The following is a 27817-nucleotide window of genomic DNA, read 5'->3' as shown; positions in this document are numbered from 1 at the left end:
AAACTCTGTTGTGATTGACTTCATTTCTTAAATTCTTTGCATCTCAATTATCATCTAATAAATGGCTATCTATTTTTGTTTTCAGTGTCTTGATCCTTAAGACCATACATGGAACAAAACAATGACCATCACTGTGTAATATATTGCATGGCACTGTGGGACAGTGCTGGGTTGTCTGGGAGATCCACCAGCTGCTTTATTCTAAACATCAGAGTCACAATTGCTGGACAAGAACAGAAAGCAGAGCTTCCTCCTTAATGTTTTTCTTGGGGAAACAGCACCCAAAACTTGATGAATTTGGTATTTCTTGTTTATTCTTTCTTCATTTCTTGAAGCTTCTTGAAAGCAACTCAGAACTTGGGAATCCTCTGAGATTCCCAAAAGATTCTGTTACCAGAAGTGCCATGCAATTACAGCTGAAAAGTAAATGGTGTATGTGGACAAGAGAAAGAAACAGCACTTAGAATAGCCCAAATACTATGAATATATTGCACATTTTCCATTTAAACCAATGATGTCTTCTAGTCCAATTACTGCCAAAAAGCTGTGTGGCTTTGGGCAAAGCAATTTTCTGCTCTACTTTTTCCATCTGTGATCTGAAAGAAAGAGTCAAAACGGGGGGAAAGAGGTTTAAAACCACTGGGTTTTCCCCCTTTCACTAAAAGTAAAACATCATCTCTGATCCTCTTTTTCCATTAGAAGGCAGTATGCTTTTACCTCTCTTCACCTTTGTTGGAGCTACAGGAAGTTGCCTTTCACTACCTCCTACTTTAGCCTCTGCCTCACAAATGTGACTTAAGCTAATGTTCACAGAGCACTTTGAGTATCTCAATGCACAGTGTGGTATCAGTACAAATAACACCTCACAGTATTTCTAAAATAGTGGTGATCCAGACAGCATGGGAGTGCAAATAAATGGCATTCTTGTCTTACTGCTCTAGTTCATATGTATCTCATTACTCTGAATTTAACATTGCTTTCCATTCACCTTAATTATATTTACTGGTGTAAGTGCCATAATAGATGCCCTATTACATCAGTATGTGTTTAAAATGAAAGGAGCTTAATGCTATTTAGATGTGTTTCATTAGAAAAGAGACTGTTTTGGATTAATGATGAATGTAAAAGGTTTTTGGGAGGCCTTCGTATTTAGCTGACAATCCATCCCTAGATCTAACTTTCTTATTTCCCCCTTCCATTTTGGTAGTTGTATCTAACATTATCTAGGCTTGCATAATAGTTTTATTTGCATTTTAGGATTTAAAATAACAGCAGGACTGTGTAATTGCTTAGCAGGAACTCAGGCCTTGCATTTTGTGATAGTACAAAAAGGAACTGTGTTGGGAATAAAAAGAAGCCTAAGCAGTATTGTAGCATAAATATATACATTATTTTTGATATTCAGTTTGTAAAAAAAAAGCAATATTGGCACCTAAAGCATTGCAAAGGCTAGGACAGGCCAAAATTGATTGGGTTCTACACACCTCCAGAAAGTAAAACAAAATAGTTAGTCTTATAATTAATACAAAGATATCCCTTCTTAATGATTTTAAAATATAATGGGATTTGGTTTTGTTTGCCATGTAATTATTTGGTGATGTAACATTTAATTCAAATCAGGCCCCTAGTCCTGTGATTCTTACTCATGTGTGGACAGCCCCACTGAATTCAAAGGCATACATTCTTTTTTCTTCCTCTAGAATCACTGAGGATTATAAAGCTGAAAGAATGAAAATATTTAGCTCAGAGGCATATGTGACTGTATAGATATTCTACTATGTCTGGAATTTGTATGGCAGAACTGACTCATACTCTAAATCAGTCAACCCACTTTACCAAAATAGACTAATGAGAAGACTGATCAGTAGGTTTGAGCATTTCAAATATTTGCCAGTTGCTTTTTTTCTTAAGTAACTTGTTATTGAAGCACAGTCAGGACTAATGGGGAAAGGGAAAATTGAATTAATACTTGGTGAATGCATCTAATTGTCCCATTTTTTCTTTATTAGAACAAATGTTCTTTATTAGAACAAAAATTACAATAAATTTGCACAACATTTTTTTTAAATTTCAGATTGAAAATGGGAAAAATAAAAATAGCATGCATAACTGCTAAAGTAGATGCTAATTTGAACCAGTGCATGCTTAACAGTCTGTTGACCAATTTAGGGAAAAATAATGGCAAAAATCAAAGTTAGCTATAAATCCAGTGAAGACAGACTCTTACATAAGTACTGCTGGCACAAAGCAACCCTAAAGCTGATGTACCAGAGATGGAGGGAGCATCCTGCATCAATGTGCCTTGTTATTCCAATTGATTCATATCAGTTTAGCATTAACAAAGCATTACTTAGATCTGATATCATGTGTCCTGGGGGGCTGGGCAAGATAATTCTTTGGAAAAACTGAGCAAGTCTTTCCTTCTTAATGAATGATGTTTTGTCTTGCCCTGTGTTCATGTAACACTCAGCATTATGAGATACTAATTTTGAGTGGGTCTCTGCCTGCTACCATAACAGATTGAATAATAGGTGTAATAATGATAATAACAGCAATAATCTTCCAAAAATTATTCTAGATTTGGGGTTGTTTATTTGTTTCTGAGTTAAACATGATCAATCCTTCACAAATATTGACAGGAGTTTCTGGTACCTCAGGACTGTCAGAGAGCTCTTGTTTTTCTGGAGTTCCTCATGGAAAAGTCATCACGTAACAGTCTTTGAATATAAATTGTTCAGCAGACCTTTCTCACAAGTGAATTGCAAATCACTGTATTAGTAACACAATCCAGCTCCTGATCAAAATGAAGTTAACTTACCAGATAATTCTTTCCTGGGAATGTATGTGATTTTTGAAAACAGGTTAACACCTTTACATCAGTACGAGCTTGTGGAGTTGATTTCTCTGAAACATAATATGTAAATAATTTCCTGCTTCAGGTGTAAAGCATATTCTTCATTACCATATCCATTGCCAGAATTTTTTAAAAGGTCTTTGCATCAGTGCTCATGTTTTTTATCACAGTCAGTTTAGTAAAAATGAAACCAGTGTCCATATATGGTAACACAGCCTGGTGCTCATGGCTTCTACAGCACAATGTAATCAGGCAGCTCTGCATGCGCTCTTTGAAATATTTCTCAGCAGTATCATCTGCATAACTGAGTACAGATGTTCACAGAGCATCCCCTGCATGTAAACTTTAATGTATGAACCTATGTTAAGTCGAATGTACAAGCTTGTGCAAGGTTTAGACACAATTTCTGCTCCTGTGGTTTTGTGTCCCAGGCATTATTCCCTCACCACAACACTTCCCTCTCCACAGCTGCCTGGAGGGAGGCAGGGGCCAGGTGAGGGTCAGCCGTTTCTCCCCAGCAACCAGTGACAGCACAAGACACAGCCTAAAGCTGTGCCAGGGGAGGTTCAGGTTGGACACCAGGAAGAATTTCTTTATAGAAAGGGTTATTAAACATTGGAATGGACTGCTCACAGAGGAGATTGGGTCACCATCACTGGAGGTGTTCAAGAAATGTCTGGGCATGGTACTTAGTGCTATGGTTTAGTTGACATTGTGGTGGTCAGTCAAAGATTGGACTTAATCTTACAGGTCTTTTCCAGTCTTAATGATTCTGAGATTCTGTTTGCACAAGTTAAAGAAGACAGTCCCAGAAAACACAGGCTTATGGTGAGATTTCTGGGTCCTGGATTCCAAAGATGGCTGGGCATCAGCTAGAAAACTACAGTAAGATTATTGTTTGTTTATTTTAAAACTAAAAAATGATTGAGAGACATACTTTCCTCTTGTTAAGATAGAATTTAAACTGATCACAGAATACATTAAAGAAAATCCCTCCAATGGATATTTTCTCAAGACCAGTGAGTTCGCTAATGAAAATTTGTAAGGGTGGAAGTAATTCCCAGTGACAAAGTGACAAAGCAACGTCCTCCAGCTGGACCACCTAAGCAGTAGGAGAAACGAGGTGAAATTCCTGGAGGAGTTTCAGCCGACCTTGTCTGAAAGACACAGAATTTCTCCTTGACTTGGGATTCCATATCGATTTGGGATCACAGCTTACACTGATGAAACCCAGGAGTAACAACTTTTGCAAGCGTCGGGTTCGACGAACGCTCGATATAAAGGGCGTGTTCCTGTAACTGTCCTGTGCAGCGCCCGGGGGCCCTCCCAGGGAAGTACGGACGTGGATGCCTGAGGGGCGGACTGGAATTTAGAGGCCATGGCAGACACAAATCCCAGCAGTGCCAGCTGAGCTCCCTTCACAAAGCATCACCAGGAGGGATCTTTTGTTGCTGTTTCTGGTGGGGCAACACGGACCGCGAGCCCCCGGCTGCGCCCCCCTAGCGCAGAGCCGCCCATCGCCCGGAGGCTGCGGAGCCTCGGAGCGCCCCGGGCCGGTGACTCTGTCCCCTCCGGCACCGCGACCCCTCGCCCCGGGCCGGTGACTCTGTCCCCTCGGGCACCGCGACCCCTCGCCCCGGGCCGGTGACTCTGTCCCCTCGGGCACCGCGACCCCTCGCCCCTGGCCGGTGACTCTGTCCCCTCGGGCACCGCGACCCCTCGCCTCGGGGCGGTGACTCTGTCCCCTCGGGCACCGCGACCCCTCGCCCCGGGGCGGTGACTCTGTCCCCTCTGGCACTGCGGAGCCTCGGAGCGTCCCGGGGCGGTGACTCTGTTTCCTCCGGCACCTCGCCCCCGGCCGCTCCCGCCTCCTCCCGGCCGCCGCGGGCGCTCGATGGCTCCGGGCCCGATTGCACAGTCCTGAGCACCGGAGTCGCCCTCACACTCCTCCTCCTCCTCCTCCTCCTCCTCCTCCCTTTCCTCCCCCCTACCCGCCGGCGGGCGGCGGCAGCTCGGGCGCAGGACCCGCCGCCCCCCGCGCTGGAGGAGGGCGGGCGGACGGACGGGGCCGGGCCCGCAGAGCGGCGCGGGAGCGCTGCGGCCGGCAGGTACCGCGGGCTGCGGGAGGCCGGGGGCAGCAGGGGCTGTGTGAAGGGGCAGCAGGGCCGAGCGCTGCTGGGAGTCCTGCGGGGCTGCGCTTGCCCGAGGCCTGCGCCCGAAAAGTGCTGGATCACCCCCGGAGGCACCGGGTGGGTCGGTGGGTGTCACACGCACAGGCAGCTCTAAAGCCGGCGGCCGGGCGGCTCCTGCAGTCCAGTCCAGCCCGTGCTGTCGCGTCCCGTTCCCCGGGGCTGCGGGGCAGCGCTCAGCCCCGGGAGAGAAGGGAAGGGACGGGAGGGAAGGAAGGAAGGGAGGGGGCGGCCGGGCAGGCGCCGCCCGGGTGTCGCGGGGAGCGGCGGCGGAGCAGCGGCCGTGCCGCCGGGCCCGGTGGGCGAGCGGGGATGTTTGCCCTGTGCGGGGCCGATGGATCCTGAGGCTCCGGCAGGAGGTTGGCATTCGCTTGTACCGCGGTATTTTGGGGTCTGGTTTTATGTTTTCTTATAAAGCTTGGTAATTAAGAATATTGGGTATTCTGATATCTGGAAATGTTATCGTAAGCTTTTGCAGTTTGAATTCCTTGTTATCTGCCTAGGACAACGACTAAGTTTACACCATATAACTGGTAAAAACCTTGCACAGGCATGTAAAATGTATAAAGTTGCATTCGTGTTGACATTTTTGAACGTGGTAAAGAGTAATAGATGTTGTACGTTTAGTTAAGTATAGAGTTAAGTGAGATATGGATGGAAGGATGATAGAAGATGAGGAAGGCTGATAAAAGTTGAGTCCAGCTCTGTGTTTCTATGAGTGAAGTTGGATATGTTTTGAATTTTAGATTCATTAATTGTAGTGATTCTTTGAGTTTGGGTTTGATTTAGTAGGATTAGGTGTTTGCAGTTGTGACCATGAACTGTACATTTATTTTTGTCTCACATGCCAGAAATATTTTCCCTGTCTGCAGAAATAGTCAAGGTATGTTGTATTCTTTAGTGTTTTGCTACAGGATATGTAATAGTCTCAGTCCATGTATGAAGTAACAGTTGAGACATAGAAGATAGATTACTTCTGGTTGTGTGATGAATGGAGTTTACATTTCTTTTCCTGATGGTTTGACACAGTGAAGAGGTGGGGGGAGAAAGCCAGTTTACTGTTACACTGAGTCTAGCCATACACTGAAAACTTGTGCTTGATTATTGAACACAGGATTGTTTTTGTCATCAGTAAAATATCTGACTTACTGACTTGTTCATGATGTTGCATGCGAACACATCAAAAACTTTGTTAATCAATGCAGGATGATCTGTTTTAAGATTCAGGACAGCCTAACGAGAAACACCTTCTCACAAAAACATTTTCAGATTGCAGGACATTTATTTTATTCAGCTTTTACTTGTATTTACTGGGTTCAGGTAGCAGAACCTTTAAAAAGACACACATTATATCTATATCTACATTGCAGACCAAAAAGGCTTTAAACCTCTAGGCAGTTACATTTTTGAGCTGTTTTGGAGTTTTCTTTGGGGAACAGCCACATAAAATACCTAGAGAATGAAGCATTGCAGTGAGGTATGTCAGTGATTTGTGCCCGGATAGTGATCTCTGATCTGCCAAACAAGTCTCCTGCAGAGTTTGCATCTGTGACGGCTTCTGCTGCTGCTGCTAAATTTCTGTGTCGGTGTTTCAGTGCAGTTGAAGTCCAATCATAGTAAAAGCTATAGTGATTTTCAGGAAAAATAAGTATCCTTTTCTGGGTTTTCAGTATATATTCAACAAAAATTGCCTGTGGCCTAATTTAATGCTAAGCTAGACTGGATTCAGCATTTACCTTAACAGAAGATCGGTGGCTCAAATCAGCCTGCATAATCCATATGCATCACCTACTATAAGTCAATTTAACATTTTAACAAATAATTTAATTTCCTGAAACTTCTGTCATTGTGACAAAAAGCCCCCCAAGCAAACAACAAACCCCACCCTGTCAGCATACTTAGTGTGGTATATTTTGTGTATATTAAATAAACAATATAGTCTACAACATTCTCAGGACTAAAGCTATGTTCAGACATATATTGAAATTGTTATATATTATTGTTAGCAGGTGGATGTTTGTACTTCTGTGGTTTTCATGCACTTGCATTGCTATCACACCAGGTTTCAAATCTGCAAAGAAATACACACGAAGCATTCTATGCATTTTTATTCAGACTGAAGCTAGTTATTGCTTTTTGAAGTTTCCTTATGCCATTTTTGGGGAAAAAGAAAATGTTTTAAACTCACTTTGTCAGTATCAGATAGGATACTGTGACTATTAGAAGCACTGGTTAATTATTTGTATGCAATTTGCCTGGTTGACTGTAAACAAAATAATGTTCTGAGGTCCCTGTAATGGAGCCAAGTTTATGTCGTGACTCTAACTTTCAGAAATGAACCTAAATAATATTCAAGGGTTGTGAGGGCCATGGAGGTCAGAGTGTGCCAGTAGTGCCCACTGTGGAGCTCAGGAAATAGTTGTTTATATTTCGCAGTCACTGAATGTTGCTGTTTCTTGGTTTCCCGGAATAATTCTTCTCACGTGGAGATAAAAATTGAAGTGATAATAAGAAATATGAAAGCAAAGTGTATGTACTTTTTAACACTATGAATGAACGTCTTCCAACTGTTTTAAAAAATATCTTTAATATTTTGCATTGCTAAAACAGCTATTGCAGTTTCAGGCACTTTGTTCAGGGTATTTTTCTCTACTTGTGTCAAGCTTTGTCCTCAAAACTTCACAGAAATCATTCAGCATTCTTAGAAGACATTGTCTTGTCGTTTCTTTCACACTTCAGCAAATGTATATTGTGTTGTAGATCTTATCAATGTCACTGTTATGTGTGAGGATTGTGGGTGGTCACATTCTTTGAGTGAATATTTCCAAAACTGGGAAGCCCAGAGCAAGAATTCTGGTAGATTTCACATAGATCTTTGTTGCCTTTAAGCTTTATTGCTCTTTCAGATACAGGGTAATTCCTCCAAAACTTGGAAATCAAAAACATTTGATAAGCGTTTTGGTAGGAAAACCAGTCATTTGGAACTGTTCCTGTGGGAGTAGACATGCACTTTGTGTGGGCATCATTATTCGCAAAACATCAAAATACAGCCCCTTTGTTTTGCAACACAAATGGCAGTAGCTGAGAAGTTAACAAGAATTCTGTTTGGGCTGCATGATATTTGTTCTTTAGTACAGCCTGAAACGCTGTGGGAACACTGCAAGACCTACATATGTGGAGTCTGCAATACATGGAGATGCACTTGGGTTGCATCTTTAACAAGTCCCTGCAAAAATGCTACCAAATTTTCAGTGAGACAACACACACATAGCATTCCTGTGGCAAATTTCTTCATCCAGGGCAATATTAAGAGGAAAGACTGAAAAAAGTATCTTGTTGCAACATCTATGATTTCAGAGTCACTTTTCTTAGCACAATAATTGCATACAAAAATATAATGTAAGGGGAAGTTGTCCTAGTCTGAAATCTTCAGCAATAACTAGAGGAAGTGGTTCTGCTATCATCTGTTATTTTTTGTTGCTCATAGTCAGATTCTTAATTGCTTTTTGCTGTTGGGGATAAGCATGTGATGCAAATGTGTACATATTTTTATTTAAGAAGGAAGATGTGTGAGATTAACTGAGTTCCACTATAGTGTAGAATATGCAATAAAACATTGGAGTACTCAACTGTGAGATTTATTTGCTGTGTTTTTCACATGCTAATGCATTCATAATTTGCTATTAAGAGTTATAGTTCTGCTTGATTTAAAAGCCTTAAAATTTTGAACCTTCTCCTCTGTGGCCTGGTATTCTTTTCCGTGTGCTCTAAGTTGTGGTCTTGTGATGACTTTCTCTTGTGGCTTGTTCTTGCAAACTGCTGTCAGACGTCACTGTTGGTCCATCTTCTCTGTGCTTGGCTTCAAATTTCTCTGCTGCTGCCCTATGTAACGTAACACTGCAAAATACCTGGCATTTTTATGGCTCTGTATTAATTAATGCATGAAAAGCATTTGTCAGTTTGATGCCAAGGGTAATTTGGCTCAAACTGATGAGACCAATGAGTGACAAATTCAGGTATGTGTGTGTATGCATTGAAAGACTGGGCTCTGGTTTCGTAAGTTGTTCTTAAAGCTCTTCATGAAGTATTTAATCAGTCAGTGTTTCTGCTAAAGAAGCAGTCTTAAGGGGAGTTAAATTTCTCTTTGTCTCTTCCTCCTCTCTCTTCTTCTTATCTTGGTGCTGCAATTCCTACATTTGCTTGTATATTTCTTTGAAAATACATAAAATACAAGAAAGCAGTAAAAGGGGACATGAAAATCCCCTTTTTTGGTTTTTTTTTTTTTGTTTTTTTTTTGTTGAATGAAAGGCTGAGAGTGATAAGCAGTACTGAACATAAAACATGTACAGAGGGGTCACTGTTTTGTTGGGAGCAGCAGTTACCTGCTCTTGCTTCATTTAGCTCTGGAGCAAAAAATTAAAGCTTGTGTATATAGAAAAAAAGGTACAAGTCAGTTGAATGGTGGAGATCGTGCCACACAAAGGATGTGGCAGTACTCATTCACTTAACACTAATGCTCTTATTTTGCTTTGCCTTCTCTAACTGAAGATTCTGAGGCAGACTTTGCCTCTGTGAGTTAGTTGGTAATAGTTTGTAAAAGTCAGTAAGTAAAAAAAGGCTGCTCTGTCTTCCCAGTAATTATAAATATATTTATGTGTTGAATATTCCCACTCCAATATATTTCCAGTGTCTAAACTCCCAACTCATTTAAACTGAAATTTTAGTTCTTTTTTATTCCCTATGAAATTACTGAGATTCTGTAATTGTTGTTTATGTAAATCAGATTATTTCTGTGTGTGCTATAAATTGCCTGGGCCATATCTCCCATTTGAAGTTGCTGGAGTTTGAACCTGCACTTTTTGCCTTCTCCAGACCTGGGTGCCTCTTTATTTTCGCCTGCTAGCATAAACAGTACACTGTAACTATTGGATTTTGGTCTGTGTTTCATTCATGAGTAGCTGCGTTTGGCCGGTGCTTTAAGGTTTTTCTGCCCAGCTGCCAAAGCCCATCATACTCAGTTTTCTCTTGTCGGAATTAAGTCCAAGGGGGCTGGGCAGGAGTTTTGTTTATGTTTGGAAGACACTGAACGGGTACGTGCAAGGGTGTAACAAAGGTTTGAGCATCGATGTCTCTCGGTGCAGTCAGCTCAGATGCACTGCTAACGATCATGCCATTAAACTTTTAAACAGTGCTGCAGGAGTTACATTGATCTCAGCTGTTAATAGTGGCTGGAATTAAACGTGTCAGGCTGGAAGGCTTTCTCTGGAACGTGTTGGTTCACTTGTTAGGCAGATGATAATAAATCTTGCTTTCTGAAGACAAGAACGTGGATTTGAAGTCAGTTAAAATACCACCGGCTATGCAGGGAGGGTTGTCTTTAAGCTAGCGAGTGTGCTTCAGCTCTGTTTTTCAGCAGTGGGATGGTCATGGCATTGGTTGTGTAGTCAGCCCAATGGCAGCTGTTGTGAAAACACTGGTGGTTGTTATTATTACTGGTCATTCTTCATCTTAATCATTACTATTATTCATTATTGTTTTTTTACTGTTACTCATTACTGTCAATGAGTAACAGGGTAGTTTCTTAGAGGAATACTATGCACTTGTGTCTCTGCTAGATTAGTCATTGGTAAAAAATTGAATCCACAGGTTTATTGCCTTATATCAGATTTAGTGCAGAATTATGTTAATACTTTTGAAATTAGAAAGATATAAATAACTGTTCCTAAGATAAGTGGCACTTTATTGTCTTCACTACAATGTAGGTATAAATGACTTAGACCCTCATCTAGATTGTGCATTAGATCCTCACCTGAGCCTCATGCTCAGAGAACAGAGGTTGATCAGATTTCTCTTTGAGCAGCACTTGTTCCTATGAAAGAGAGACGAACTGGTGGATCAGCAATTAAATGTAAAAAATTCTAAAAGAAAAGAAATTTGTAAGTACAAACTTGGTCTATGGAATAGTTTCCATTACTTGTGTCACTCTTCATTGAAATAATGAGTCATAATTTAAAGGCTGATTTTAGTGAGAGATCAGTTAGGAGTTTGCTTTATTGCAGATTACTTTTTTTTGGTACTTCTTATTTTTTTGTGCATAAGCAAAATAGGCCAAGAGTTGGAAGACAGAGGAAGAGTGAAATTCATTAAGTTTCTGTTATTGCTCATAGCTTTTTCATTGCTAATGTTACAGTTTTTGATTTAGACTTCCATGTGCAAGATACACAGCAAACTATGGTCTACTTCCCTCATCTTTTAAAGCCTGAGGAGATTACCTAGCTTGGAAGGAGCTTGATCAACATAATGGATCTCTTTAGGTTTTGTACTCTGTTATAACTGTATCATGGGTGGTCTGTGGGTTCTCATATTTGAAAGACAATAGCTAAAGGCAGCTACTCATATCAGTCTTACCCTGGATGAGTCACCTTTTATTTAAAAACTACAGGTCCCTTTTTTCTCATTGTGGTTGGTCAGAAATTTCAACAATACTGTTGCTGTTGCCTTTTAATGCTTGATGCACCCTGTATTACTTTCAATTTACAGGGTGGCATTCCAGCTAGTGTTTGCTCCAAGAGCTTTTCTGAGCTCTTTTCTGACCTGTCTTAACAATCCTGCTTGTCAAGTTGGCAGTTGATAAATGAAAAAAAAATTTTAGTAGTAAGTAGGAACATTATTCTGCCTTGGCCAATAAATCTTTGTGCTAGTTTTGTAGCATAGTATAAATATTAAATAAACTTAGCTCACAGAAAAAAAAAAAAGGAGGAGTTTTTGATTGATCTGTTCTTGTAGTACTGATGGGAAGGTAGGTCTTGTAATTGCTTCAGTTACCTAAAGACAAAATTAAAAGGATAGTGCATCATGTTGGTTGGCAAATGAAGATTTCATCAGGCATATGTGCCTTTTTAGTTTGGTTGATGGCATAGCATACATCTCATTTAATTATATTTCACATTTTTTCCCCAGATTTCTTTTTCATATTGAGAAGCATCCAAATTATACCACTGAGGGGAAAGCACTGTCAAATAATTCAGCATTTCTAAACACGGGTTTCTTGTAAATAGAGGCACATGTTTATGTGCTTGGGTTGTGCTTGCATTGATTTCCTGGGGCTGAGGATGGCCAAGCAGCTCCAGTTGCTGACAGAACATTCAGTCTTTCCTGGTGCTTGCCCAGCCCAGAGCTTGGCTGTGCCACGCCTCCAATTAGAGCAGAGTCCCACCCGTGTCTGGACGCTGTGGCTTTGGGTTTGATGTTTTCTTCTTAGAAATTGCCTGGAAACATCTTGTATACATAACAAGGACATAGTTATTATTAATCCAGTGCAGCTCATACCCAAGTTCTATGCTTGTGTTCAGCTTTGCACTGTGAGCACTGTGCCTTTTGCTCTGTTCTCTGCAAAACCGTGTGCTGCAGGAGAACTTAATGCCCTACATTCCTGCCCTGCTTCTCCCAGGTTTGTATGCATGTGCCCTTGTTTTATCATTACTTTTGAAACTTCTTGAGTGTCCCTGGTGTGCAGGCTTACAGCTTATTGAAGGGAATAAGTGTTTGAAATAAGTTTTTTTGCATAGGGTAGGGAGCATGCTGCTTTCTATACAGGTTTGTGGAATCGAGGTTTGCTTGTTGATCAGCAGTGGAAAGATCAGGTCTGGGATTTTAAATTTTTTTTTTCCCTGCATGGACAGTTCTGATTCTACAAAACTAATCCTTGCACAGTAAGCAGACAGCCTTTTGATTCAGTCCTAATAGTCTCTTTTTTGAGAAACAATAGTGTTTCTGGTCATGTTAGCATGTGTTCATTATAAAGATCAGCAACTACACCAGGACATTTTTTTCTTTTAAAGAAAAAATATTCAGGCTATAAATAAATAAATTTATATTGGTTTTATAAACGTGTGCTTAAACAATTGGAGTGTTTCATTTAGAAACGAGTTACAATAATAACTTGAGATGATGTTGCTTAGGGCTTTGTCCAGTCAAGTGTTAGAAGCCCCTGAGGTTTCTGCAGTGTCTCAACACCGGTCCCTGTGGCTGATAATCCTTACAGTGAAAATCTTTTTTTCTGTCAAGAGGGAAGCTTCCTTGTATTAATTATGAAGTAGAGAATCTGTCTTCATCCACTTGGTCACCTACCCTTTTGAAGGCTGTGAGGTCACCTTGAACCTTTTCTTCAGCAGGCTGAACACTGGTTCACCAGGCAAAAAGAAGTTTGGATTACTCTGATATCTACATGCACTTATTTGTTTTCAGCATTAGTCTTTTGAAGAGTGATTGAAAAGTGTATGCTTTTAAAATAACATGCAACTTGTATTTTATGTCCTACCAGAATAAGTTCAAGTTGAATGAGTTTTGAAAGGATATGTTTTTGCCTGTGAATTCTAGTATTAAAATTATATCCGGAGGCTAGGAAAATGGGTTGATAATCCTCATGTCATGTATAGATAGTATTGTACATGAAATTTTCAGAACAGTTGAATCACCTTTGCCAGTTCTGCTGGTTGTTGGATAATCTTTCTAGAAAATTATTATGGTTATAATGCTGTTTGAACTTACTTTTTACTGGTTTAGAATTGAACTGAGTTAACAAAACAGAAATGAGAAAGGTGGTTTCAGTAGTTAAATTACCCCAGTTGTATGGTGTATATGGTGGGTCTGTTGAATTTAAATGTAGTATATAAAGAGCTAATAATATTCATGGAGGTCCAGTCTTTTTTGGTGAGCTATTACTTAATAAACATTGCTGGTATTGCAAGACTTTGAAATTCTTGTTTTCTGTAGAAACATTTGTATCTTATGTGCTTTCATTCCTAACATTGATCTTTACATTAATTATTTTCCTAGAAAACTGGGTTCTTAACATCCATGATACAAAAGCCTGGAGCAGCAGAGAGACAGTTTTTACAATGAGGAGGAATTATCTGCTAGGTGAGTTAAATGCTAATGTCTGACAACAGACTCTGATCTTTTCAGTTAGGGAAAACAACTGTGAGTTGTAATCCTGAGATGGGCATGTAAATTGGGTAATTTGCTGTGGTTGTAGGTGGTTTTGAAATGGTAGATATTTGAACAGGCCTTGGGTGAGGAGAAAAAAGGACCATTTGTGACTTATACATGTCATTTTCTTGCTAAGCAGTGATGAAACTCTACACTTAATCCTACTTTTTTTTGGTATGTTTAAAAAATGTGAGGATAGAGCTAAATTCTGTGAGTGTTGTAGGAGTGACATGACCAATACATTGTGAACTTCTATGTACCTAGGCAGAAAAAATATGTAGAGGTATAATGTGCTATGTATACTTAGATCTACTCGCTATTTTATAGTGTGGTGCCTTGTCAAGCTACTTGGTATTTCAGGTGGATTTGAAGTGACAGTTCATGATGATAAATTAAATGTGAATAATTTTTTTTTGTGAGTAAATTTTATATTTAAAATGTGTAGCAAGTGGTAAAGGTAACCTTCTGCTCTGTGTTTGATGACAGACTGAGTACTGAATTATTTACCAATGCTTTGTATTGCCCATCTACTACTTGAGGGATCACTTTACACTATAGTATTGTTACTGCATAGGAAAAACTGCGTTCAGCAGTCTTAGTGACCTCTGAAAAGGATAATTTGCTTGGGAGTTTGAAAGATGGTTGACATTTTACCAGAATCTCCCTGACTGTTTTTATATGTGAAGCCTACAGAATATTCTGTTTTATATTTTGAGGCTATATGGCATTTAGATATTGGGGGGGGGGGGGTATATAATTAGAAGTATTTTCCATATATATAATTTCCTTTCTATGTTAGACTTTCCTTTGAAATTTTAATTTTAGTAAGTCAAACATTAATATTATATATAATGTGATTTTTATTAACTTTTTTTTTCCTGTTTAGGTGTTCAAACTTCTGATTTGCCGGATATTAATGAGGAAGAAAACTGATTGATGCAGTTTCGATAGTTCATTGGATTTTTTTTCATTCCGCTCTGTTGGGAGATTTGAGGAAAATTTCAAGGAATGGAGTTAGCTCACAGTTTACTACTTAATGAAGAAGCATATAACCAGCTTGGTGAATTTCAAAAAGCAGAGTTCATTTTTGAATGGTTACAGTTTTTGGAAAAACTTTTACCAGTGACTAGCAGAGTAAGTGTGATAAGACTTGAGAAGAAAAGCCCATCTTTTTATTATTTTGTTTTAAATCAAAGACCAGCCTGCAATGTGATTTGCCTCATGCCTTGTATGTACAAGGAGTAAAAGTATATTCAGTGTTAGGATTAGCTTTCTAAATGTTATAAGTTCTTGGTCACAGCCCTTCTAACAACAGAGCCACTTGTCCAATGAAAGGAATTTTAATTCTTTTTATTTAATTATTTTTAACTCCTATTACTACTGCAAGATTTTGCAGACCCAATATGAAGAATGTCAGTAATGCTTCCACCAAGTGTTGCACAATTATTTGATGCTTCTCTACCAAGCAGGAATGTAACATCTTTCTCTTTGTTGTTAGTTTTTTTTTTTTTTTTTTCAATTTTCCTAGTTAAATGATAAAAGATGAATTTCCAGCTAACTCTCCAATTGTTTGATTCACTGTTTGGTATATATTGAGTAGGTTATGTAGACATGTAAGAATAAACTAACTAACATAATGCTATTTAAGGTTTGTTATTTGTGATGGAAATACATAGATGAAAAGCAGTGCCACGACGTTCTTTTTTTTAAAGAGTATTAAAAAATGTATGTAAGACTGGATAATTGTTTAAGGGAAGTTCTTTCTTTTCTAATGCTCAAGTTCTTGAAACTCAGCTTCTTCTTTAAAGTTCTTTGCTGCTAAACTTACTATTATCTATTAATTCTTTTATTTTAAAACAGGCATTAAAAAAAGAAAGAAAAGGCAGCTTTGTTGGTGAAAGATTTAAGCATTGACATGCCACAGGGAAAATACACTTGAAACACTACTAGCAATAATTATGCTCTGAAAAAAGTGTTGGGTTTTTAAGAAGAATAAAATATTTGCATACTTGAAATGTCTTTTTTTAAGTATAAAAAGGCAATAAAATGTTCATTTGTGGTTCAGAATGTCATTATCAGAATGGTAGTAATGAAAAGTAAAGATAATTTGAATTAATCATCTGTAACTAACTTTTAAATTTAACTGAACTTTAACTGGTTACTGATTTTATTTCCAGGCTGACATAAGGGAAAACCAGAAGAAACTGGTTGAACAATTGACTTCTTTATTAAACAATTCACCAGGACCTCCTACCAGACGGCTTCTTGCCAAGAATTTAGCTGTACTTTATAGCACTGGAGACACTTTTTCTGTTTACCAAACAATTGACAAATGCAATGAACTCATTCGGAGTAAAGATGACTCTCCAAGTTACCTGCCTACAAAACTGTAAGTGTGTTTGTACCCTCAAGCTTCAGATCCAGTGGTAATAAGGTGTGAGATGCATTTGTGTTCACTGCCACAAAATATGTTATAAAACAAAGATTGTGCTGGTAGTCCATGTTGTATATGAGCATCAGGAACCAAAAGGGTAGAAGATACCTGGTGGTCTTCAGCCAGACAAATGAAAATCAGGCCAGGGAGAATACCCACAATAGAAAACAGAGTTATGAGATGACAGGTGCTTCAAAAAGAAGGAAAAGGTAATAATAGTGCTGAGAAGAGCAGTAAAACAGACAAGCACAACTGCAGGTATAAAAGACAGGTGCTGAGTACATTTCTTTATTCAGGTGGGAAACTGGATATATTTAAAAACATCTGAGATGTTTGTAACTAAATACTGAAAGCCTAACCAACAGAGCAGAGAAACATGAATGGCTACTTCTGAATGTGAAGCCAAATCTTTATGTGCAGAAATGTTATGAATAACCTTCATTCCCAAAATTATGCACGTCTTTCACTATACTGAGGCAAATTAAAGATGATGGTAATAAATATGAGATAGAAGGTGGTAAAGGTAGATGAACATCCTTTTGCATTAATGATATGGTATTGAAAGCAGAGCAGGATCTCTCTTCCTCCTTTACTTTGGATGCTAAACTTGTTTCTGACAACACTAGTAAAGATTCCTGAAAATAGATTTTGCAAGGAGTAAGTTGTATTTTCTTATACCTTTTTTTTTTGTTTCGTTCTTGTTCCAGTTGATCTCTTGTACAGTCTTTTGAGTTAGGAATAAGTTTGCTGTAAAGGATCTTAGTCTTGCAAAGTAAATTACTGCTATACTACATTCTTAACAACGATGTGCATTAACATTAGAGTTGAATTGTAGTGTTGGAGAGAGCTCTGCAGGTCTTCCCACTTCAGCTGTGATGTGCCACTGGATGAAGTGGTTGATCTCAGTACAGCAAGGAGGGATGGGGGAGGCTGTTGGCAGTAAAACAGAAATGGGAGATGATCAAAGCCAGAATGCTGAGTAGTAGCTGGGGGAGAGGGAGAGAGGTGGCAGTGTACACCACCTGTTCCTGGGTATGTAAGCAGTGGTAAGAAGAGGAAGAAAGAGGTGGAGAAAACGGTAATTGTAAAATATTATTTTCTTCAATAAAGTTTTGGTAAAGGGATTTCTGGTAGAACTGACACAGGGACAACAGGCTACAGAAAATAATTGGAACTACAGAACTGTGTGTTGAGTAAAATCTTTCATCTTAGGGTGCAAATATGTTAAATACTTGGTGTTCAGTGTAGAAAAACTGCTTTTTTTGTTTTGTTTTGACCTTGATTAAAGTGTTGTCTTTGCCATCTGTCCACATTTAGCATGCATGCCCATGTTGTCTCGTAGCAACACTTCACCATCAGTGTTCACAATATGTTGATACACCTGGGAACTCCTTTAAATACAGATTCCAGTGAATTGGTCTTTTATCTCATAGATTATCACTTTTCTTCTTTCCTCAGTGTGGAAGATGAAAATGTTTTACGCAAGCATTTTAAAAAAAGCCTTAGTTAGGTGCTCATTTGCTACTAAAACTCAGTATGATGTGAATGCTCTACCAAATCAGAAAAACAGGTCAAGCGGCATGAATGCAGCTTATTACTTTATTAAAGAGAGTACCTGTGACCATCAGATGCTCAATTTAGAAGGGAAATTGGAAAATTGTAATTTCATTCCCAGGCACACCATGAACAAAATTTAAATCCAGATTGTTGGTGTGTACTGAGTTGGATAAAAGCAATAACAAAACCAGGTTTTTAATGAAAGTAATATTGTAGTATAATAAGAGATAAAGGATACTAGGTTTGTTTTTCTTCCTGTGCATTTAGGGAATTACTGTAAATAGTAAATATATTTTTTAAATTAAGAATGTATTCAGTATGAGAATTTAAAATTACATGTGTGGAACTTGAATTCAGTTGAGGAATAAGCAAAATGTTTGTTGAAGGGGATGGTCAGCAATGTCTACATATTTAAGTAGGTCTGGAAAAGAGCTGAAAGCTGATTAAGCATATAATTCTTTTTCTCTTTATATTCAAGAAATTAATTGGTTTATAGATCTGTTATAGATCTGTCAATACAAAGCCAAAGCATTTTCATTAACTAATTATTCAAAGGATTAGGCACCTCTTTATTTTTCTTTTTTTTTTCTCAATATTAGCATTTTTCGCCTTTGCTAAAGGAAAGGCCAGTGAGCAGACAGAATCTGTTTGTCAGGTATTTCTCCTGAATGTTAAATTCAGAATCTATCTACAATGAAAGGGACGTGGGTTTATAGTTTTATTTCCTTCAAGGTATTTCCTTATTACGTACTGTGATACATAAATGACAGAATTGTAATTACTAGACCATTTGCAGCCTGGTGTCAACCATCAAGTTGTAAATAAACCTGTCCCTGACTACTTCTGGCAGCATCTGCTGCAGCATGACACAGAGCATGCTTAGTAAGAAATTAATGTCAAGGTTTAAAGGCGGATGTGAGAACTATTCCTCCTGCAAAATGTACTGGAAGGTTGTATTACTTGAATTCTTGTATTATCCCAGTTACTTTAGCAACCCTTGTATCTGCATTTCTTCTAGAGGGTATGTGCCACATACAGACCATTTTTTTTTCTCTTTTGATGATCCACTTACATTTTTGGGACATCCTATTTAGTTATTTTGCTGTTTGCACATTGATTACTTCAGTCGTCTTAATCCCTTTCATCTCTTAGTGCATCCATTTTCACGCGTCTTTGGATTTGCTTTTGTTTTAGTGCTGCGGTGGTATGCTTGGGCTATTTATACAAAAAATTGGGAAGAATTTTGGGAAACAGTTTTACTGACACCGTTGGGAATGTGCTTAAAGCAATGAAGAATGCAGAGGTATTGGAACAGCATGTTTAAAAAATGAATGGAAAAATAAAAGGATTTTTAGTGCTGGTAGCTGGACCAATGAATAAGAGAAAATGCATGATATCAAAATACAAAAAAAAAAAATTGTGAGAAGTCAGATAAAAATCAGTGTCTAAATTCTAAAGAAGTATTAGAGTTAATGGATTATGACTATAAAAAGGATGGATCACAACTTTTCTTTATCTGATTTCATGAAAGCACTTGATAAATTAGAAAATTTAATTACATTATTAATGAGAACATTTTTTCTATAGCTTGTACTTTTTGTTTTGGGCTTTATACTTGTAATTATTGCTTTTCAATAGAACACAGAATTACTATTTTCATTTGCTTATAGAATTTTGGGGTGAGTTATCTGCTTTAAGTTATTTCAGTCTAAATAGATCTCTAATATAGACTCTAATAAAGACTCAGCCATTCCTTACTTATTTCAGTAGTTGGTGTTTTGAATTTCCAAGGAACTTAGGGTTACAAAACTTTAACATTTCTCTTTTTCATTTTTCAGTCTCAAGGTCGTTATGAAATCATGCTTAGTTTGCAAAATATATTAAATGGTTTAGGAGCTGCTGCTGTCCCCTGTCACAGGGATATTTACAAAGCTGCCCGATCATGTCTGACAGATCGATCCATGGCTGTCCGCTGTGCTGCTGCTAAGGTAAACTGCTCCAATAGCTGTTGAAGTAGCTCCCTAAAACATTAAATTCTGTTTCAATGATCGATGAACACGGAGGTAAAAAGATTCTTTGCTTGTGTGTGTTCCTTTGATATTAACTCGGCAGAAAAAATAAAAGTAATTTTACTATGAAGCAAGTATTTTGTTAGGGAGAACTCAGTGTATTATGCAGCGAACTAAAATTTTTACTGAGTGCTTTTCCATGTCAAAACACTTTTGTTTCCCTTTTTTTGTCTAGTGTCTTCTTGAACTTCAAAATGAAGCAATATTTATGTGGAGTACGGACCTGGATAGTGTTGTTACCTTATGTTTTAAATCCTTTGAAGGTTCCAATTATGATGTACGATTAGCGGTTTCAAAACTTTTAGGCACAATATTGGCTAGAGCTCTAACATCTAAGCAGATAACAGGTAAAACATGTACTTTCTTTGCTGATTCCTCATCTGTAAAAGTTTGTCAGATTATAAGAATCTCTCAAGTTCTGTTGAAGCCTGAAGTAAAATCACATTTTAAGCTTCTTTTGACTGTTCATATCTCTGATTTGGTCTTTTTTCTTGTGAAGTGCTGGTTTTTGGTTCTGTCTATCTATCTATCTATCTATCTATCTATCTATCTATCTATCTATCTATCTATAATAATGAACAATGGAAAATAGTTAGTAAAACTTTTTCTCCACTATGAGATTGCTGTTGTATGGAGAAAAATTAGTAACTTCAGGAATTGAAAAGCAAGATTAATTTAAGCAGTTTAGAAATAGATTTGAGGCAGTCTCTCTGTCAGACTAAAAAGTTAGGGATACCTTCAAGCTGTTTTTCTGCAGTAGTCGATACAACATCTGGATTGTCAATGGATAGCAGTATAAATATGATCAGAAGCAGAAATTGGCAGGCAGTTTTGTTCACACAACAGCTATGTAACAGTACTTGAGTTGGCTGAAGCATCCTGGCACTAAGTTACCATCTCCAATACTTTGTGTGACTCAGACTGAGTGGTTTTAGTCTTAGAAGCCCCAAGGTAAATGTCTAACTGTAATCTAAGTAATATATAACAGGATGCAGAATAAGTGTGATTGAGACTGATTGTTCTGCTTTTAATGACAGCAGAGAAGGCCTTCAGTGCAACAACCAGCAAATGACAAAATGACATGCCTTTCAGCCTTTCAGCCCAACTTACTGTCTTTCAGAATCCTTGAGGCTGTGTATTTGCATTGTAGACTCTGAAGTCTTGGTTTACAAAGTATTTCCCCCAGAAATGTTTGGAGAGAATTACTGTGTTACAGAAAAAAAAAATCAGCATTTTTCTCAATAAAATAAAAAAAAATATTCTGACCTCTTTATAGACTCATTAGTTTCCTTTAATCTATGTAAGCAATGTACTTGTTATTTCTAAGGCTCTAAGATAAGGTTATATAAGAAGCTTATAAATTATTTGGTTGGCTATTTCAAGGAGTTTTGTCCTTATTTTAGTTATTTTTAGTTAAAAAGGAGTTAGAGCTAAGTGGGGCAGAAGCTAGATGGGGACTAGAGGGGGCTGGGGGAGAGGTGGAGGGAGCAGTACATGAAGAAGTTTGTACTCCCGAAATTTGTGCGTTGCATCTGATAACCTGCTGATATTGAGGGGGTTCTGTTAATTTTTTTTTTCTGGACATCTTTATCTGCAATCCTCTCATTCCTTTTCTCATTTGAAGCCTTGAAAGAGAATGAAAAACGCAGTGAAAATCTTAGGACAGTTTGCACAGTGTGCTGTCATTGTGCTAAGTTTACACGTACATATCCCAGCGTGGATTTTAAATGACCTTTCTATCAAGAAATAAAGCACTGGAATAGGAATTTGGGATGGATAATTTTCCTAAACACTTGAAAGCATATTTTATTTTTCTCACTCTTTTAGAGGACTATCTTAAATGCTAAGGTGACTTGATATTTTTTCTAAGAGGACCTGTAGCTGTGTCTTTACCTGGCTAAGTGTAGTAGAGGGGGATCTGCCCTGTCTGAGGTTTGGAATAGAGGTTGTGTTTGCTGGTAAGCTGTAATATGTAAGGATTTCCATGAAGCTGTGGGTGGTAGGAGTAGACCTTTTTTGCAGAGGGAGCATAGATGGTAAATACTGAGGGTGGGTAAATGTAAATATGCATATTAAGTAATGGCTTCAACTACTTAAAAGTAGTTAAAGCAGAAAAACTTGAGAAATACTTTGTTTTGCTGGAGCATTGAGAGCTAAAATGTCCTAGTTTCTGTTGTGAAGTTATACTCAAACAGTATTTGGATTTGATTGTGCTACCGAGTTTGTGCAAATTATTTTTACTAAAATTAAGAGAGTTGAAACTCTACTTTTGAAATATAGTTTTTGAATTATTCCTCTAAAGATGTACATCTGTTCTTAGCGTCCACCAAGCATAACTTCCGCAGAGTCTCTTTGGAGGATGTGATGGAGCTATTGGGAACTGGATTTCTGCGTGGAAGTTGTGGATTTCTGCGAGCCAGTGGTGATATGTTGAAAGGGACCAGTTCAGTCAGCAGAGATGTTAGAGTTGGAGTCACCCAGGTTTGGATTATGTCAGTTATGATTTTCTGAGATTGCCAAACATTTGTATAATTGCTTTGCTCTGTATATATCTCTTCTTTCGTCCTTTTTTTGTGTTTGTAATGAAATGTATACATTTGAAAATAAGAATTTACATCTTGAGTCACACTAGAAAGAAAAGAGACTTCTGATGTTGCGTATTGTTTACCCAAGAATTTGACATTTTAAAAATTAAATATGTACTACTTGTGAAAGCTTCACATGATAGGAATTTCAAATAAATGATATAAATACATTTTTTTAAATTTAAAACTTATTTCCTTACATTTGAAAATTAAAGGGAGAAGTTACAAGAAATGTTTGAACTTGAAATAGTTTCCTGCTGTATAGGGAATTCCAAGTCTAGTTCTGAAAGGTTGTTTCTGCTTTGAGTAAGTGCATGAAAAGTAAGGAAAAGAATTCAGTGGAAAAAGCCAGCATCTGTTTTGCTGTGTTCCAGGCTGCTCAAAGCATAGAATCTTGTAAGAACAGGAAGTGAACAGGACTGAAGCCAGGCCATGTAGTGCCTGCTGGTAAAAACAGTACAAATTTTTCAGATAATATCAGGTTGGCTTCATTCTGTAAATATCATCTTAGATGTAAACATGCTGAATTGTAGATATTCAAATGTGAAACTTGTGACTCAAGACTAAAGGTCATGATGAACATTGATGCACGAGTAGGTGTGATTATTTTAGTATGTTACAGTCCCACAGCTATATGAAAACCACCTTTGCCAGTAAGGCACTTTTGTCAGTACATTTCAACTTCTGTGCAAAAGATCTTTAAATTAGCTTGCATTACTGATACAAGCTGCCACATTTTGCAGTGAAACAGCTAGAAGGTGCTACAAATTGTCTTCTGTGCTCAGGTCGTGCTGAGTGGAAGTATTAAATTTTGGCAGAGAGAACAGAAAAGCTACGAAACAATAATACCTTGACAGCTATTTGCCTAGAAAATGCATGCCAGAGATTTCAAGGGTGTTCTATATACATGGTAGTTTTATTAGTTTTCCAGGTATATATCAGATATCTCAGTTCAATGTTTTGACTTTTTGTCCTGGTTTTTGGAAGTTGTCTCCTTTTTCATATGTATCTATGTTAACACAGTAGTACCTGTGCCACATGGTACACTCAAACTGGACCAGAACAGTTTAAATAGTGCTATGTTTCTACAAAAAAAGGTTGAAAAATTGTGAATTTTTCAGTGCTTGTGAATAGAAAACACGTGCAGTTAAAAAATGTATTAATTAGTGAGTTGCAGCTTATTATGAATTTAAAAATAAGAAAGGCTCTGAAGACAACTTCTTACATATAGAGGATTTTAGATTTTTTCAAGCCAAGTTCAAGACAGAGTTTAACACGTGGCCACTCTTCACAAGTCTTTATCCTGTTAAATTCCTCAGGTTTGAAATCTGTAAAACCAGGGTAATGTACTGATGCATTATGAAGCCTAAGTAGTATTTGTCAAGAACAATAACCTGCTAACAGGATCTAATAGTATAATTATTTTGTCTACAATATTTCCCTTTCTTTTAAACGAGTAATTTTGTTGTGAATGTTAGACAGAAGACAAAGCATGTATGAGGTAAATACAGAAATTGATTGATACAAGCAGTAGTTGAAAGTAGATTGATATAAGCTATAGCAGAAAATTCCTTTCTTACGAGGAATTGTGTGCTCATTTGCATATTCTCATTTTTTGTATTCTGTTTTTTTGATCTATTCATTAAAAGCATCCAACATATGCACATAGAAGGCAATTGTAGGGGAGCTTATTATGTGGTGAAATAAATGGTCTTGTGGTGATTAGGTTTGTAAAGTGATTCTGCATTCTTTCTCTTTGTGGTGACAGTCTTTTTATGGTACCTCCATTGCAAGGCAAACTATTAAAATTCATTGGGTTGAAGAACAGTGCTTGGGGGCTGCAAATATTCCCTGATTCAGACCCTTTAATAACCAGATTTTCTCTGGGTTATGGGTTATAGTTTTGTAACATAGTAGTTCTCAAAATGCATTCATACATTAAATTTGGGGTTCATGTGCAGAATGTTAAATAGCTGGAAGCTGTTGTTCAGTGGGAACACAATGTTTTACATAACAAGTGGCTGTGCAGGGTAAACTGCCATTTCTCACACTCTGGAATGAGATGACATGGGCAAGCAGCTTGAAATAACTTACAGTCAAAGCAGGCTGCAATATTACTAGTGCAGAATCAGAGAATACAATGACTTGGAAGGGACCCATAACAGTTTTAATAGTAATTTAAATTATTTTTAAAAATTAAAGTAATACATATATTAAAAAATATAGATATCTGAAAGTGAGAAAGTATGTGATTTATGGATGCATAAATTTCTAAATCATTTCTGTTTAGTGTTCTAGTTGTGGCAATGTGAAGTTTAAAAAAATAAGCATGTAGGATAATTAGCAGTGAATTTCCACATATTTTCCTCTAAAGTACGTTTCTTTTGAAATCTCTTTCAGGCATATGTGGTATTTGTGTCTACTTTAGGAGCACAATGGCTTGAAAGGAACTTCTCTGCCTTCCTATCTCATATTCTGGATCTTGTGTCTCAGTCTCACCCCAAGGCTGTTCAGAGTGCCATGGATGCTATCGGCTGTCGCCGCTGTGTTTCATTCATCCTTCGAGCTACTGTAGGAGGCCTGCTTGGGGAAAAGGCTCAGATTGCAGCTGCCAAGGAGATTTGTCAGGCCATCTGGAAACTGAAGAAAGTTGTAGGTATGGGTCTAACAAGATTATCCATTCAGGCCTTTGTTTTTCCTTTTTTAAGTGATTGTCCAACTACCTAATCCAGAATCCACAGAAATAGAATATATAGTGCCGATTTATTACCATGATAATGTAGAGGGCTTTTGATGGACTGCTTTGTTTTTAGCTTGGGCTGATTATTTGCTTCTGTGTGTCTGTGTGTACCCACATAAGTATATACAGATTTTTTTAACATTCTATTCCTGGCAAATAAAATTTTGACCATTACCAAATGAAATAATTGCAATAATAGTATACAGACAGTATTGTAAAGTAAGTAAGGTTGCCAGATAATGCATTTCCAGTCAGATCCTGCCTTCCTGTTCAGAGCAGTTGACGCTACTGAAGGTTCAAAAAAGAAGCATTTGTTCCTAAATGACACATGAGCTTTTCTCATGGAGAAAAAAGATCTCTTGCATGATAAGGTCTTGTACACTGCTTCCAGAAAAAGCCTCTGATCTTCCACCATTGTCCTTCTGGAGGAGAAGAAAGAGAATCCTGGGCATAACCTGTTGTCCTCTGGTGTACGTGTTGTATCTGATTTAAATATCTAAATGTTTTGTGTCTAAAGAGACATAATGATCTGTGCCTCAAAATATAAACCTTCAACAAACATAATGTTTTTCCCCCCCTCTTCATTCCATATCTCTGCCTTCCCACTTGCTTGATCTTGCAAGATTTCATTCTTTTCTTCCTCTTTTTTTTCCCTACAATACAGTAAAATCTGGCTAGTTATATCCAAGTATGTCTTATTCAAGTTACTTTGGGTAGGGCAGACAATAGCACTCTTCTTGCTAGCTACTGTTCCCTATGATGTAAAGATAAGTAATTTAGTATTTTCTATTTATCCACACAATTGCCCTCACAGATGTTACCACACCATCCTTTTAGTAAAAGAAATGTACTTGTCTCAGTGAAGGTAACCCTTTATGAAAACAATAATAAAAGTGGTAAAAGCTCGTTTAGTAGTAAAAACATCTTCTCTTGCCAAAAACTTTCTCCCATCTGTTTGTTTGATTTTGGTAATGATTTCATGGTGATTTTCTTTTATTGTGTTATCAGATGCTGCAATAAGTGATGGTAACTTGGAAACAAAAATTAATACAACAGATGTGACAGCGAGTCAACATGTGCTTGTGTGTGTACTTCAGGAGCTCGGAAGCCTCATTCATGGTTTAGGAACTACAGCAGCACCATTACTGCAAGACTCCAGTACAGGTACAAGCCCTGAATTATTTTGTGAACCAGAGTGCAAATCAAATTTATATTTGTTTGTTCACTGTGATCTTCTTTGATTTTATATGAATGTTCTTCTCGTGCTCAGTCTCCTAACCAGGGTCCTCATAATTCTTGTATTATTTTCTGTTTTCTTCCAAGAAACTTTAAAAAAAAGAGGGGGGGAGGAGGAGGGAAAGTTGTCTGCCTTACATGCTGTAGGAAAATTTTAGACATTGCCCAAAGAGTTCTGTATCTTTCCTAATCTGTACAAGTATGTAAGTTTAAAAAAAAAAAATCTTCATTTAATTTACTCCATTAAGGGTCATATTTAAATTGCAACACTTCATAATGTTTATAATAAAACTGATTGAGCTGGGTACCTTTATTTTTCTTATTTAGCTGCAGCCATGGCATGGATTTCTGCTTCCTTACAGAAGCTTACAGATATTTTCTATGTATGTTGAGGGATAACTGTGCAATATGTTGGGTTTTCTCCATAATGTTGCTTTTCATCCAGGATAATTTTTTCTAAAAAGAGCCTAATTATTTAAATTTGTTACAATTATTTTAAAATAATAGTACTTTTTCAAGAGAAGTATAGAGATTGGATCATGTTATGTTTGCCAGTCTTGTGTATACATTTTTGCTTGTTTGACAATTTGCTTGCCTCTTCCTTAAGTGTGTTTGTGCATATTATTTTTCAGGTGTTCTGGAGGCAGTAATTTCTGTCATTGTTCATCCCAGCATTTCAGTTAGACTGACAGCAGCGTGGTGTTTGCGCTGTATTGCTGTAGCCCTGCCCTCTCATGTGTCCCTGCTGTTGGATCGTTGCATTGAACGCCTCAGTGCATTGAAATCCTGCCCAGAAGCAGTAACTGGCTATAGTTTTGCTGTGGCTGCTTTGCTGGGTGCAGCAAAACATTGTCCTTTAGGAATTCCACATGGAAAAGGGAAGGTATGATGTGAATACTTTTCATATAGTCTGTTCTTGTATTTTTTTGCAGTGGTATTTGCATATTTTCTTAGTGACATGATCACAATACCCAGTGATACTGATGAGATACTTTGGTTCCTCAAGAAGAGGACTTTGAAGCATACCATGACTCAAATAAGCAATTGTTTCTCTCACATGTATGAGGAGCAAAAAATCCTGTTTCTTGGGAATGACTCTCAAGTGTACAGGTTAGTCAGTGCTTACAGCAATAACTGCAGTTATCTTGAAAATCGTTGGTCA

General features: G+C 37.8%; 1 protein-coding gene across 1 annotated transcript in view; it reads left to right on the top strand.

Annotated features, from left to right (window-relative positions):
- Positions 1 to 4819: 4819 nt before the first annotated feature.
- HEATR5A (HEAT repeat containing 5A) overlaps positions 4820 to 27817 on the top strand; it is a 64610-nt gene continuing 41612 nt past the window's right edge. The window contains exons 1-11 of the mRNA XM_058807922.1: positions 4820 to 4962; positions 13882 to 13965; positions 14921 to 15168; positions 16212 to 16423; positions 19220 to 19328; positions 19864 to 20013; positions 20270 to 20441; positions 22415 to 22575; positions 25080 to 25335; positions 26428 to 26583; positions 27288 to 27538. Coding sequence (XP_058663905.1) covers positions 15043 to 15168; positions 16212 to 16423; positions 19220 to 19328; positions 19864 to 20013; positions 20270 to 20441; positions 22415 to 22575; positions 25080 to 25335; positions 26428 to 26583; positions 27288 to 27538 — 1593 coding nt within the window. The 5' untranslated portion in view covers positions 4820 to 4962; positions 13882 to 13965; positions 14921 to 15042. The remainder of the gene's footprint in view (positions 4963 to 13881; positions 13966 to 14920; positions 15169 to 16211; positions 16424 to 19219; positions 19329 to 19863; positions 20014 to 20269; positions 20442 to 22414; positions 22576 to 25079; positions 25336 to 26427; positions 26584 to 27287; positions 27539 to 27817) is intronic.

This window comes from Ammospiza caudacuta, chromosome 6 (genome assembly GCF_027887145.1).
Source record: "Ammospiza caudacuta isolate bAmmCau1 chromosome 6, bAmmCau1.pri, whole genome shotgun sequence".
NCBI lineage: Eukaryota > Metazoa > Chordata > Aves > Passeriformes > Passerellidae > Ammospiza > Ammospiza caudacuta.
The sequence above is the reverse complement of the archived record's forward strand: the minus strand, read 5'-3'. Positions and strand labels throughout refer to the sequence as shown.